We start from the raw sequence: 14,595 nt of genomic DNA on the forward strand, positions 1-14,595 counted from the left end.
GAAGTTAGCATATATAAGGACCAGAATGGACAGTTTTTCCACACACTCATCCAGAACTGCTTCATTATTTTATGCCATTTCATCAACATGTTGCTACATCTTGTCAGAATCCTGACCTGGAGGTGTTGGGTCCTGTGCCCACAGATGGGAACCCCATGGCAGTGCCAGCTCAGCCTGCACCTGGGCTCTGAGCACACAATCTCCCCTACTGAGAAGAGTTACCAATACCTTGTGAGGAGTGACTGAGGACTTTGGGTTTGTCCTGTTTGGAGAAAAGGAGGCTGAGGGGCTGACCTCTCAGTGAGGGAGGCAGCACACTGGAGCAAGCATCCCAGAGAGGTGGCCAATAACCCCCACCTGTCAGTGTTGAAGAAGTCAATGTCCTTAATAACTTTAATTTTTGGTCAGTTCTGAAGTCTAGTTGGCCTAGATGGTCATTTCAGCCCCAACAGAAAATATTTTAAATGCTTGTCATTATGCATGAAAAGGCATTATGCATTTTAAAGAAACAAAAATCTAAAAGCACTGGGGGAAACGCTTAAAACCACAATAATTTTAGTGTAGGAGAGCAAACACATAAACTCTTTAGTTTTGTCAGAAGTTTTTAAAGGGCACCAAAACCAGTCAGAAACCGGGACTTTTAATATGATAAGCAGTGGCTGAGCATTTTAACCATTTTCAAACTAAAATTATAGGCATGCATAAATGTATGTGCTTACATGCACACCCTCTATTCCCAGTGTCAGTCTTGCTTGTCCTGAGGAAAGATAAAATCACCCAAAGTACTAGAATCAATCCTACATAATGACTGTTTTTCCTCAGAGGGTTGCTATTTACTTTGGAGTGTAAGAAAAGAGATCCTATTTAAAAGCTACTATTTATGCGCTCTCATTTGTTAGTGATTAATTTTGGAGCCAAATATAAACCCAAGGATGCTTTGCTGACTAGGAGTTTACACACAGAAACAGGGCTTCAGGCATACCAGCTGGTGACCAGTTACTGCTGTGGGAAAAAAGCATTTTGCATCTAATTATGTAATATATTTAGTTCTTCTTTAAAAAAAAAAAAAACAGGAAAATACTAGAGGTAGAAATTTTCAAGTAGTGTATTAGGGAAAATTAGGCATAAACTCCAATCTCAGACTGAAATAGCTCATTGAGGACTTTGGACTGTTCAGCACAAATCAGTTTATTCCATTGATTCTATTGTGCTAATTAAAGGGAGAAAGTATTCTGAAGCTGTAGGACTTTTAGCATAGGTTCTACATTCCAGCTTTTAAAACAATTCCTTGGAATTTATTCTTGAGCAAGTAGATTCAAAGCTGTTTGTCTTAAATGTTATCTAAAGAAAACATGCTCCGTGTATTTTATGCTTGATCTTCCAGGAGTACAGTACCATCCCTCTGCATTAGTGTGCCCTGCTATAATTCAATATTACACATAGATTATGTGCAGCATGCTTTTGATATCTCATAACTCTGGATTTGGCAAATTCTAGAATTCTGTATAATAGAAAATCATAAGTAAAATATAATTGACATAAAACTAGTCATAATATTGAGACTATTCATAAAATAGTAGCTATTCATGATGAGTCATAGAATTAATAGTTCATGCCAATTTACAGAACAGTGATCAAGTCAGATGAGCAATCAGAACTACCAAATTAACAATTCAGAATTGTTAAAGTCCTCCTAACTAGATTTTTTTCCTTTTCCCTGTATCTTTTCTCTCTCTTTCTCCTGTTATATATTTACCTTCTCCTTGCCTTTCCTATATTATAAATTATTTTCATTTTTTCTCTAATATCTTTGTTAAACAACAAACTAGTGCTTTGCTTTGTGACACCCTGGAGAACTCCATCTCATGTCCTTATTTCACACACAGTGTTTATTTCCCAAGAGAGGGAAGGGGTAGGTGAAGGAAGAAGATGGGGGGAGTTGCAGTTCTGCAGACTTATGCCTACCCCCTGCTTTCTTTTCTCCCCTTCCTTCTCTCCAGCCTCCCTCCCTCCTTCCCCATCAGTACTTAAAAAATCATTCCCATTCATGTTGTGTGAGCGCACACGCTGGGAGAAATTGCAGGGGCTCTGCTCCAGATCCCCTTGACAACCCCAAGGCATCCCTGTGCGTGGGGACTGGTGGCGCGGCAAAGTTTCCCAGGCCCCCTGGGGAAGGGGAGGGAGAGGGAGAGAGGAGGCAGAGGTGCTGGAGCCAGCAGCGAGGAGGAGAGAGCAGCGAGCAGGATGAAAGGGGCACATACATCTCCCGCGGGACAATGGGGGTTTTGCTGGCTGACTGTGAAAAGACACACTGAGGATACAATGCTTTGTGACACATGAAAGCTTTGGGGACCTTTCCAGAGCCCCATTCAGTTCTAAGGAGTCTTGTCAACATCTTAAAATGCAAAGGAAACAACCCCTCTCATTTCCCCGTGTTTTAAAAACGGATTTTAAATATTATTTTAGAAAATTGTTGTTGTTGGTATGCTGGAAACTTTTGCAGTTTGCCGAGTTCCCATTAATTGCAGTGGGAGGGGAGACTGCCCAGCAGGTCCCCAGCAAGGGCTCTCAGAGGTGAGCACTTGTTTCCCCCTCAAACAGCTTTTGTTCATACTTAGGCCTGTCATCCCTCTGCTTTGAATGCTTTCTGCTGTACATACCACAAGCAGTTACAGCTCAAGAAGAGAGGAATTGCTGTTCCCTATGTCCAAGCTGAGAAATAAATTATATGATAGCAAGAGCAGGAATGAGACTGAGCAGCCTAAAACAAGGAGCAATGTAGTCCCAGGCAGAGGGCACCCTGGGAAGCCAGGCTGGAAAGCAGTTTACAGAGATAAGAGCATCACCCCTGCTCCCTGACATACTGCTTTCACATGGTTCACCAATCAATCCCAGAACCAGCCCAAGAAAAAATTAGGATCAAAATATCTAATCCTTCAAAACAGCAATCCTTTCTGGTAAGGTATGCCCTACACTGACTCCTAGTGACTTTTGGAGTGTAGGAGGTCCAACTTTCATAAGGGGTGAAGTACAAAAAAATAACAGGCTTGGTCAAAGCACAGGCAGGTGTGCCTGCAAATCTTCTAAGAATGACAGTGCTCAGCCTCTGGTCCTGAATCTATTATCTGTAAAGGGCAGAATAATGGGAACTGACTAATTCAAAATCTCTGCATTTCCAAACTTTCCTACAAAACTGTACAGTTTAACAGTTTGTTAAACTGTTTCCTACTTAACTGTACAGTTTCACAGCTCAGGCTGTGAAAAAAGTTTAAAAATGGTCTTATCCAAAATGCAAAAATAGATAGACCATTGTTGTTACTTTAGAAAGAAAAAGTAATAACAGAAAGAAACTGATTATATTTACAAAAATTAAATTGAATGGACTAGTATGTAAATATTCAAATTTTCACTTTGTAAGTTATGTTTTAAGTGCCATATTAATACTTTAAAAATAAAATTTGTAACAAATGTCTGAGATATGTGCTGTGCAGTTTGATAGCAGATCTAAATTTTCCAAAACTTATTAACTTTATTTCTTTTATTGGCTAATAGCATTTGCATTATTTCATATTTGCTTTACTTGAGGACTCTAAAAACAAACAAATCTTCCCTCCACAAATAAGAGAATTACAGGACTTCCTGTTTGTAAAACTCAAAAAGCTATTTCTAACTTGCTAGTATTAACCATTTTCCTCACAGCATTTCAAATCACAAATGTAAAGATAAAATGAACATAATAATCCAATTTTGCAGATTGAAAAGCTGAGTAGAGACATGAAGGATCAAATGCTTCAAATGTTGGATTTCCACGCTCAGTTTCTTGCTGTACCCTTTGTTCTTCCACTACAATGGCACACACATAAACCAAACAATTCAGTGTGTGAATCTAGTGATGTCTGTTTGCAACTCCTTTTGTGGGTACAAATCTTACTGACTCTAATGGTCTCTGCCAAAAGGGCAGAAAATGAAAAAAGCTGAACTGAAAGGGTAAGTATAAAGCATGTGATTGGTTTTATACTTTGAAGATTTGATCAGAGCCTGGGACACGTCCTTGATCTCAGCCAGATCAGGGACTAGAGTGCTTTCACTGTAGCTCCAAGAGAATGTATCTTCTCCTTGAGAAAGCAGACAGAAGTATTATATATCTACAATAATTTAAAAAACTTTTAGTTTTGCTGGGCTATGATTCAAGTTTCCATGTTATTTATATTCCTGCAGTCCTCTTGCCTTATTTTAAATGCTTTCTCCTATGAAACAGGCACCCAAAGCAGAGGTTAGTCAGGTTTTTTTATATTTTATATGTTCAAAGGTAGCATCCAATAAATGTGCAGGGAATCTTAGGAAGTGTGGATTAGGCAATTCCATATAGGAGCAGATAATAAAGCTAAAAGATCCTTTTCTAACCCCTCTTTTCATTCTGCACTTTGAAAGCTTGATTGCAACAAGAAGCACTAGCACTGCTTTGAGGCAGATGGCACAGCCCTCCTGATGGAGAATGGGCAAATAGTGAGGAGAAAGAGGAGTGGGACATTTTCAGGAGAAGAACTATGAGACTTAGCTGCATCTGCTGGAAAGAGAAAGAGCATTTCCATTTCTGACAGCCCTCATGAGACATTCCTTCTCAGAGACTCAGAACTCTTTCCCTGGCAGAGCTGTACCTTCTATTAGAAAACACATTGCAGCCATTCATCAGTGCAATCTGATGAACAAACACTATAGAAGATGGCCTAAGGAGCACCATAATATTCACAATAGATCCAAATAGAGCCAAGAATTAGGATTAATGTTGCAAGTCCTGTAAAGTTTATGAAAGACTATAAAGGCTTATTCATGCCATGGTAAGGATTTTCTGAAACAGCATTTAATCTGTTTTAAACTCCCATGGCTTGGGACAGAGGTAATCTGAGGTTGCCCATTGGGGATTAAAGAAAACTCTTCATACATGTTAATTGTTGCAAACATTATCAACATTACTTAAGAGTACTCGCTTTTCTATCTTACAATTATAAATTATGTGCAGCACATTTTTCAGACTATGGTAACTACATTGATCAGAAACCACGAATTGTGTCACTGGAATATAGGGAGTGTCACACCACATCAGACCAATAATCTTTACTTAAAGATTATGACAGTGGCAGTATGAGCTGCGAATTAGGGACATCTTGCCTTGGGTAGTTTTAAGTGTGATCATCAAAATTCTTCCCACAGAGCTATTTTCATCATGCTTAGTTCATACTCTTTCCTCACAACTGCATCGGGTGAATGTCGTTGTGCTTAAATCCACTAGGAATTGCTGCCCTGGATAGTAAAGCCTCAGGGAAGATGGGAGTCCGAGCAGTAGTCTACTACATGAGCACTACAATCATTGCTGTACTGATTGGCATAATCATTGTGGTCATCATCCACCCCGGGAAAGGTACAAAGGAAAACATGCACAGAGAAGGCAAAATTGTACAAGTGACAGCAGCAGATGCCTTTCTTGATTTAATCAGGTATGGCTATGATATTGTACATTTTCTGTACCAATAGCTATTGTAATGTTAGATTCACAGAGAACAAAGTAGAGAATTTTAAACAGTGATTGCATAAAGTTGCCAAATTCCTTTCAACTGTGTGATATCAATATCTGTAACTCGTACAATGCTAAAAATGGTTACATGGATTTATTTCCAAATCTAGCTGTTGTAAGGGAATAAATTGCTTTTAATACTAAAAGGAAGACTCTTTCTTTCTTTCTTTCTTTCTTTCTTTCTTTCTTTCTTTCTTTCTTTCTTTCTTTCTTTCTTTCTTTCTTTCTTTCTTTCTTTCTTTCTTTCTTTCTTTCTTTTTTCTTTCTTTCTTTCCTTCTTTCTTTCTTTCCTTCTTTCTTTCTTTTTCTCTTTCTTTTTTCTTTCTTTCTTTCTTTCTTTCCTTCTTTCTTTCTTTCTTTCCTTCTTTCTTTCTTTCTTTCCTTCCTTCTTTCCTTCTTTCTTTCTTTTTCTTTCCTTCTTTCTTTCCTTCTTTCCTTCTTTCCTTCTTTCCTTCTTTCTTTCTTTCTCTTTCTTTCTCTCTTTCTTTCTTTCTTTCTTTCTTTCTTTCTTTCTTTCTTTCTTTCTTTCTTTCTTTCTTTCTCTCTTTCTCTCTTTCTCTCTTTCTGCCCTCAGTTAGTTCCACTATGCCTTGGAAACCAATGCACATTTACTCCCCGTCACATCTCTCAATCACATTGCAGTTACATAAGAGATGTAACTATGGTTATAAAATGTCCTTTACTCTGAAAGAAGGAGTTTCAGTACAATGGGACTGAAAGAGACCTTGTTTTTTTATATAAAATAATTTGATTCTGTACTTCTTGGACTCCAAATCATAGGCATGCCCTATGTTTTTTTCTCCATCACCCCTTTTGTAAGACTGTGTGAAAGCTGCTGCCATATCATTGTTAGCTATTCTGTAGCCTAAAGTTTTCATGGCCAAAATTTACTTTTTTTTTATTTCAGTCATTTGGAGAGGATAATCTCTTACCCCAAACAGCTTCTTTTGCTTATCATTGTTTCTACCTGAATCATTGTTTTCATCTCCCTTGTTCAGGGAGGTTGATGGTTTCTCATATCAAACAATGCAGGTTCCATCACGTTGTCATTTATGAAATGCCAGGGCTGCCGTGTCAATGCAGGGAAATAGTTCTGAAAGATGGTGGTTTTGTGTGTTAGGTACACACCCCTGCCTCTGTGCAGTCCAAATATTCACTGTCTGTGATGTCTCCATCCCCACACAGCCCTTCTGTCCCTACAATTTCTTTCTTTCTTTCTTTCTTTCTTTCTTTCTTTCTTTCTTTCTTTCTTTCTTTTTCTTTTCCTCTCTCTCTCTGAAAAGAAAGACCTTTGTTCCCCTATCTGCACCTACCCATCTGCATCAGTATTTTTTCCTCCTTCCATAGCACAGACCTTATTATTAAATTCCTCCCGTTTTCTTCCAACTTGCAACAGTTTTGTCACTTCACTTGAACCCCTGATTTACTTATTTATTTCAATTTTGAATTGTAGCCACCAATCTGGGTGCATCTACTCAATTTATTCAATTTATATGAATGGGAAATGCATTTCAGGAACGGGCAAGTAAAATGCTTGAGATAGAGGGCACAGACGTAAAATCTTGGTTTTTCCTTGCTCAGAGAATCTGCAGTACCTCTTTTACAGAGCTAACATGTCACAGATATATTCCAGGGAGTAGGGAAGCTGAGGTTTTGAACTCAGGAGCTTTTCCACAGGTAAAACCACCAAAATTTTGTGTTCCACTAACCCATTTGGAGAATCTGGAGACACGGAGAAAGGCCTCCAAGGATCACACTGCCAGAAAGGGGGAGTACAGAAACCTCCATTAAGAGGTTTGCACTCAGATTCCTCAAGATTTATTCAGTTAGGCTGCTTCTAAATCCCACAGAAATGCACAAAACAAACAAAAACAAACAAACAAATCCCTATCTGCAACAAATGTGCATGTGTATATATTACTATAGAATACTCAAACAAAGATTTGGGTATAACCACAACAAGACTAAATCAAGTAATAAATATCATTAAGTACTAGACTACATAAATGCAAATATTGTTTGAAAACTCAAAATACATTAAATATTATTAAATTATTTCTTAATCTGGATTCATAATGCGTTCATAAGTATAAAATCAAAAGTGAGCCCATAGAGCTTTGTACATTTAGTAATTTAGCTAATACACTTCTCCATAACCAGACGTGTTATACAATACTGAATACAGAGATTCTAGTTGCCAGGAACTATCCAATCCTACATTTCATCCTGGTAAAGCTAACCAGGCCAATGCAACTTGCAAAGCTCTACTCATTGAATATGTAATCGCATATTATTCTTAGGATTCCTCAAAAATTAGCTCTCCAATTCTTTTATTAGCTATGTCCTTACTAAAGGAATTTTACCATATTATTCTCATGTTTTTTTTCTCTTTCACAGAAATATGTTCCCTCCAAATCTGGTGGAAGCTTGCTTTAAGCAGGTAACTTTTAATTTTTTTAAATTCCAAATAAAACATGAAGAATTAAGAAATTAAATGTAACCATGCTTGCCTTAAGAATATCTACTTATATTTGCTATCAGATGTCAGAAAAAAAATTTCCCTGAACTAAACCAACTAAATCTATGCTTTGTTTTCAATCATATTGAGACAACAGTGTTTGTTATTAGAAGTAAAGAAAACTCACACAGTTTGGCAAATCAAAAAGTTCCTTTTTTCAAAATGTCAAATTCATCAGTTGACAGCAAGGTTCATTAGAGGGAATTCAGGATCTGCTTTTCTAAAACAGTGTTTTGTTAAACTGGAAGATACTGAGATATTCACCATCTGTGCAAAGACTGGAAGATTTCCAAGGATGCCACATGACAAATATGCATAGGTTGGAAACAGAGGAAAAAAATTTATGGACATTAACAAAAAAAGCAAATTAAGATCTTCCTGTCACCTACAGTAGAAGTCCTTAGGAGCTCATTTTTTATGTTGCTTTTCAAAAACCTCTATCATTGTCTTGGTCTTAATCTTAGCTGTACTATGGAGAAAATAATAGTCCCATTTTTTTTTTTTAAATGAGGACATTAGTGATTCAATGAAACCTAGAATGTGTCTTTCCATAATCTAATTGCTTCATATTGACCTCACAGATAATCTTGAACTGATATTATTTACCAGTTGCTGTCATAGCAAAAAAAAACCCCAGATGTGGAGGTCAAGAAGAGCATAAAGTATTAACTTTCCAAAATCCAGCTGACTTACATCTTGCAGAAGAATTGAAAAGAAATTGTAGCATTATCTTTAGCTGTATAAACAGAAACCAGTAAAAAGGAGTCACTTTCTGCATTAAAGATTTAGAGATTAAAGATTAAAAAGCAAACTAGACCCAGGTCCAAATGCCATGCCTCTGTCTTCAGCAAGGATGTTGATGAACTCAGTACAGAGAAGCAGAAGAGCAGTATAGAAATGCAAAAGTCTATATCTAAACAAGAAATAAATGCAAAGAATGTAATGCAATAAAGTACAGGAATGATATGATCATTATCTCAAAACAATGAAATAATTAGGGCATAAAGTTACGGATGTAGCAGCAAGTATTTTTCATAAATCTCTCAAGTTTGGAAGTTATTATCTAGAGCTCTTGAAAGCAATCAAAGTGTCTTCCAGATTGCAGTTTCAAAAAGGTTTGGGAAATTATTTAAGCAGATAACAGGCCATTAGTTTGATCTTGGTTGTAGTGAAGGCTATAAATGCCTTAAAGGGAAAAGTAGAGACTTTAAAATAAACAAAAAAGAAAAATACACAAAACAAACCTACTACCAAACCACAAAGGTTTCTGAAACATAAATTTGACCATCTTTCTTCCATAATATTGCTCATTTGCTCTTTCATTTTTTTTTCAATTTCATTTTTGGTTTTGTTATTATTTGTTTTGGTTGAAGTTTTTTATTTTGGTTTTTTTGGGGTTTTTTTTGACTTCTGAGAAACAGTAGTGTTTTTAAGATTACAAAAGTGAAATAGTTGCACAGGGGACTGTAAGAATTTTAAAATTTGTGGAGATAGCAATGGAAGTTCCTGAAGGGCTGGAAGTACATCAGTTGATATTTTTATAAATTACATTGCCAAAAGATGCACACAGTTAAGTTTACAGATGACAAGAAAGTCGAAGCACTTTGTGTTGAGAAATCAAAAAAATGCCGAAGAAAGTGATAAAACCCTGGCACAACACAACACTGTAAAGTCACAGCAACAAATTACTCAGCTCTTGCACACTTTGGCATGTTTGGTTACCTCCCAGTAGCTCTTCAACACATGTGAAGTAAACATTTAGAAATTACAGTAATTTCTTCTTTGACATAGCAAATTATCATCAAAAACACCAAAAATGTTCAAATCAGCTCTAGGATGTATGTTAAGTGACAGAACACCAAGGCATGAACTAAGGCCAGAGGAACGTGACCATTTAGGATAATGAGTATATTCAGTTTTCTTCATTCATAGATTCATGCAAAACGAACATAGTGAAGAGAGGAGTTGTTGGAATTATCAAAGGAACACAACATATAGAACAAAAAAATTACTGAGAAACTATTCAAGTACAAAAAAAAGTGGGAACAGAGATAAATAATATAAAAACATACAAAAAGAAATGGAAATCACTATTGCCAAATTTAAACTGGAAATTAATGATGTTTTTAACCCTACACAACTTAAAGTTGAATTCCTGAAAACATCTTCATTTGGGAGTTATAGGAACACTTCAGCAGTTTTCCAGTACAGTTTAAAAAATTCTTTTGATAGTATTCTACTGTAGCAGAAAACTTGGTTCAGTAATTAGCAGTACTAAACCATGTTCTTAATTAAGGATGTCCTGTAGATTATGTTAACATTTAAGTATCTTGTATTTCTCATGTGCTTTAAAGCCTAAGGGAGTTTTGAAAAAACAATCTAGAAAAACCGGACATATTCAGTGGAAGTTTTTACTGACTTTCAGCAGCAGTACCAAGATTTACTGAAGTACCAGCATTTTAAATTTGTCCCACCATTACTTTTTGGACTTGATACCAAACCCTAGATTTTTACATGGAAGTTATTTTGTTGTATCAAATTTGTTAAAAAAATATCTTAGCTTACAAGTATGTATAATATTCTTAGGTATCCAGATGATTTTGTACATCTGACCCCACAATTTTCTTTCCAAAAATTTCCATCCATTATTTCATATGTTTCTCAGGAGATTTACGAAGAGGAATGAGCCATCTGGCACAAATCTGTTTGTGTAACACCGTGTCTGATGATCAGAACACAGTACTTCTCATAGCTGTCCACATTTAACAGTGTAACACCATGCCACAGCTTCACACACCTGGAAATCATCACTGGAATATGCACTGCACGTTTAAATCTCATTTGGATAGATCAGATGTGCACATTATGTCTTACAGCATCCTTAGGCAGGTTTCTTTCCTAGTTTGTACTGGAAGCCACTGGAAAATGCGAAATTAAAGGAGAGCATAACCAAAGTGGGAGAGATTTTAAGTGGAGTTGGCAATGCTTTTATATGGTTCCTGCTGGGAGACAAAGTCCTGAGAGTGAAACCTTAGGACTTACCTAGGAAATGTCTTCCTAAATTTTCTACTCTTCTTTCATTTGTTTGGTCCTTTGGATTCCCTTTCCTGTTTCTTCCCAACAAAATTGTGAGGCAAAGCTGCCTCCCCTTTCTTTTACTTCTCCTCATCCCCCTTCTTTGCACCTTTTCTTTCTCAGATATTTCCATTTTCCACTTGACTGACGTGAATTTTCAAATATGATGGAGAGTGGTTTTGGTCCCTCAAGATCATGGGACGCATTTTTTCATGTCCTGGATACACCCATTCAATTTCATTAGGTGATTCCAAACCTTTGCGTAAAGTGGGAGGGATTTGGCTCCTCCAAATTCCACCTGGAGATTCAGGGACTTGAGAGATATAAGGAGATATGCCAGACAATGAGGACTGAGACAACTCATTGGGTACCTCGGCCTTCTCAGGCTGATTGTTGAACAGAAGATTATTAATCTAAATAACGTTTTCTGATGATGGATGTTTTCATATGACCTGTCACAACATTCACTATGCACAGTCCTCATGAGACTTTTGTGATTTTTATGAGTAACAAGAGAATCTGTATAGTTTGACTGCAGGTGAATATTCCACACCTAAAATTAGATTACTTTGTTCAAATTCTTCGCTATGCCCCTGCATTCACCCCAATATAAGGAGATCTAAAGAAATCTTTGGGTATAAATTTCAGCTCTGGCCACTATCTATCTCTTCATTTCTCTTTCTTTGCTAAATTAAAAAATGCTGGCTAGCCTGGGGCTGGGCAGTAGTGAGCAGTCTGCTTATTAAGCAGATACTGCCTTAAGAAGTATCTTGTTCCTTGTGCTGTGCTCTGAAGGTCTATCAAAGGGCAGAAGAAACATAAGCAAACTTGCAAAATCAAGAGAAACAAAATCAATCCAAAAATTTGGCAAGGGTTGTTCTGGTGTGAATAGGTAGAATTTGATGCCAGCTGAAGCCTAAAGAGCTGCATCTGATAACTGCATTTCTTCTGAGATATTTTTAATTATATATTCTTTCCTGAACTTGTAATTATCAAGGGAATTATAAGTGTTAATCACACATCCAGAAACGAATACGAACTATTATATAGTGTCTATTCCTCATGATAATTTGAGGTAATTAAGATATATTATGACTTGTGTCATCAACTCTTACACATAAAATTTAGAATGCGTTCACACATATCCATATGGAGAGCAAAGAAAAAAAAATAAAGAAGACAGAATATCTCTGTCTTGTTTTAATTTTTTAGGGTTGCATTTGAGCAAACTTGTTACTTTTAAAATCATTATTCACCAAATGCTGCATCATCATGCAGACTTAGCACAGACAGTACTAATGACAGAGTAAATTATGACAGTGAATTATGAACTTTCAGAACAGCCATCATTGCAATTACCTTTTCTGCAAGTTAAGCCAATGGGATACGCTGCTGCCAGGTTATAATATTGCTTCTTCAAAAGTCCTTCAATATATCCAAGTCAAATGATGGGATATCTTGTATCACTAATAAAACCGGAATAATAATCAAAGTGTAAACAACTGATTCATCATATTATTCAATACAAAATCTACATTGTCTATTACATAGTAAACTAAGTTAATTAAAATTCATTTTCCAGTTGATCATTATCACCATGTCTTGTAAAAAAAGTCCAGAAATTCATTACTTTTGTATTTAACTTGCAGATATGATTGTTCATAGAAGGCTGTTCAAATTAATACATTCAAATAACATTTATCTTACTCCTCAGTTGTTCTCAGTACATGAATTTAAGGAAAAATTATGAGCATTTTGCATCTAAAATCTTACCAGGCAAAAATACCTCTTCCTGGAAGCCTAACGAAATTATATCCTCCTGAAATTATAGGTCTTCAGTAGTACTGCCTAGCCCATCATATATTATCAGTGTATGGACCTCAGTTCTCTCTTCTGAGATCCTTAAACCTACAATTATTTTGCCTGACTTCTTCTATTTCTGAAAGTTGCAAAGGAACAAGAATCAGTAGAATCACAATGTGAAATGAAACCGTGAGTTTCAGCTACATTAAAAGCTGATAACTCTGATTGCCACTGAGATTGAGATCTTCTAAAAATAAGAATATCATAAAAGGTCAAAAAATTAACTCTTACCACCAGTTACTCTGCAGTGCAGTAATAGTCAACTGTACAATTATCTATCTCAAAGCCATTTCTAACATCTTGAAGGTGGTCCTTCATCCAGTCACTTCCTATGATCAGTTGGTTTTTTCACCATTCACACACAGAAAATATGTTTTGCGGTGGTCAAGCAGTCTTATATTTTGCCTTTCATGTCATTTGAAAAAGCAAAAGTGAGGATAAAACTCAACCAACACCTCACACTTTTTCCTCGGTAGATACATCCCTTGTGTTCCTTGTATCTTGTTTGCTTTTTTTTTTTGCTTCACCACAAAGCTTCTCGTGGCTTTTGGTAGACAACTTTGTGCATAAGCCAGATCCACAGCAGGCATATCCACAGGGATCTCCTGGTGCTCAGTTAGCTATAATGGAAGAAAGAGCATGTAGTAAATATTCCAGTGGACATAAAGTTGCTCTGGTTTCTGTTGGTTAGATTAATATTTTGAATCTCACTCTGAATAAGCTGTTTCTCCCTCGCTCTGGAAGGGGTTCCAGAAAGGCTATTATTCTCCGTAGTAATATTTCTGAATACTTAAAATTCTGATGAATAAAGGGAGCAAACAGAAAAGACCTGCATCTCTGTGGTCCACTCTAGTAGCTGAAATGGAAAAGGACTTAGCTGAGTGAGGTCTTAAAATCCATATAATACCCCAAAAGAGACTTAAGTAATGAATTAGAGGCATGTTCCTGCTGCAACAGAATTGCAGAATGACTATAAAATGAAGACATATTCTTATTACCACCTAAAATTCTTTCTAACACAGGTATTTGAAGGTGAAATCTTTGTGTGATTATACTTTTTCCCATATAGCTCCCAACACCTTCCCAGTCCCCCACCAGAATTTTGAAGCCACATGGGCAGCTCTGACCTGCTCTGACACAAGGGGGCAGTTCTCAGACAGGTAAAGGTCATGGTGCCTCTGATGGAAAAGTGCTCATGCCCTGTCATTAGCTCATGCCCTGTTCCAGCAGGCAGGCAGCACACATCCAGCTCTGTCCTACAGCTGTTTCACACCTTTGACCCTCCAGGTAGGGATGAGAGAAGAGCCTGAGCATAATGGAGGGGATTCAGAACCAAGTTATGATGTGCTAGGGAAAGTGGGAAATTAATAGGAAATTTCATAAGAAATTAGGCTTTACTTCCAGACCTTATTGTTACAGAACTCATTAAACAGCTTGCTTTCCTACTTTCATCTAATCAGTGTGCCTGCAAATGCAAAATAGTTACAGACATTTGCAATTATGAATTTGCACCTAAGGTTTTTTTCCTATTGAAAAACAGCAATAAAAATAGAAATGTAACAAAATT

General features: G+C 36.7%; 1 protein-coding gene across 1 annotated transcript in view; it reads left to right on the forward strand.

The window, feature by feature from the left end:
- SLC1A3 (solute carrier family 1 member 3) overlaps window positions 1–14,595 on the forward strand; it is a 63,666-nt gene that overhangs the window by 37,512 nt on the left and 11,559 nt on the right. The window contains exons 3-4 of the mRNA XM_005426066.2: window positions 5,291–5,495; window positions 7,970–8,012. Coding sequence (XP_005426123.1) covers window positions 5,291–5,495; window positions 7,970–8,012 — 248 coding nt within the window. The remainder of the gene's footprint in view (window positions 1–5,290; window positions 5,496–7,969; window positions 8,013–14,595) is intronic.

The sequence above is a fragment of the Geospiza fortis genome, unplaced genomic scaffold, assembly GCF_000277835.1.
Source record: "Geospiza fortis unplaced genomic scaffold, GeoFor_1.0 scaffold163, whole genome shotgun sequence".
Lineage (NCBI taxonomy): Eukaryota > Metazoa > Chordata > Aves > Passeriformes > Thraupidae > Geospiza > Geospiza fortis.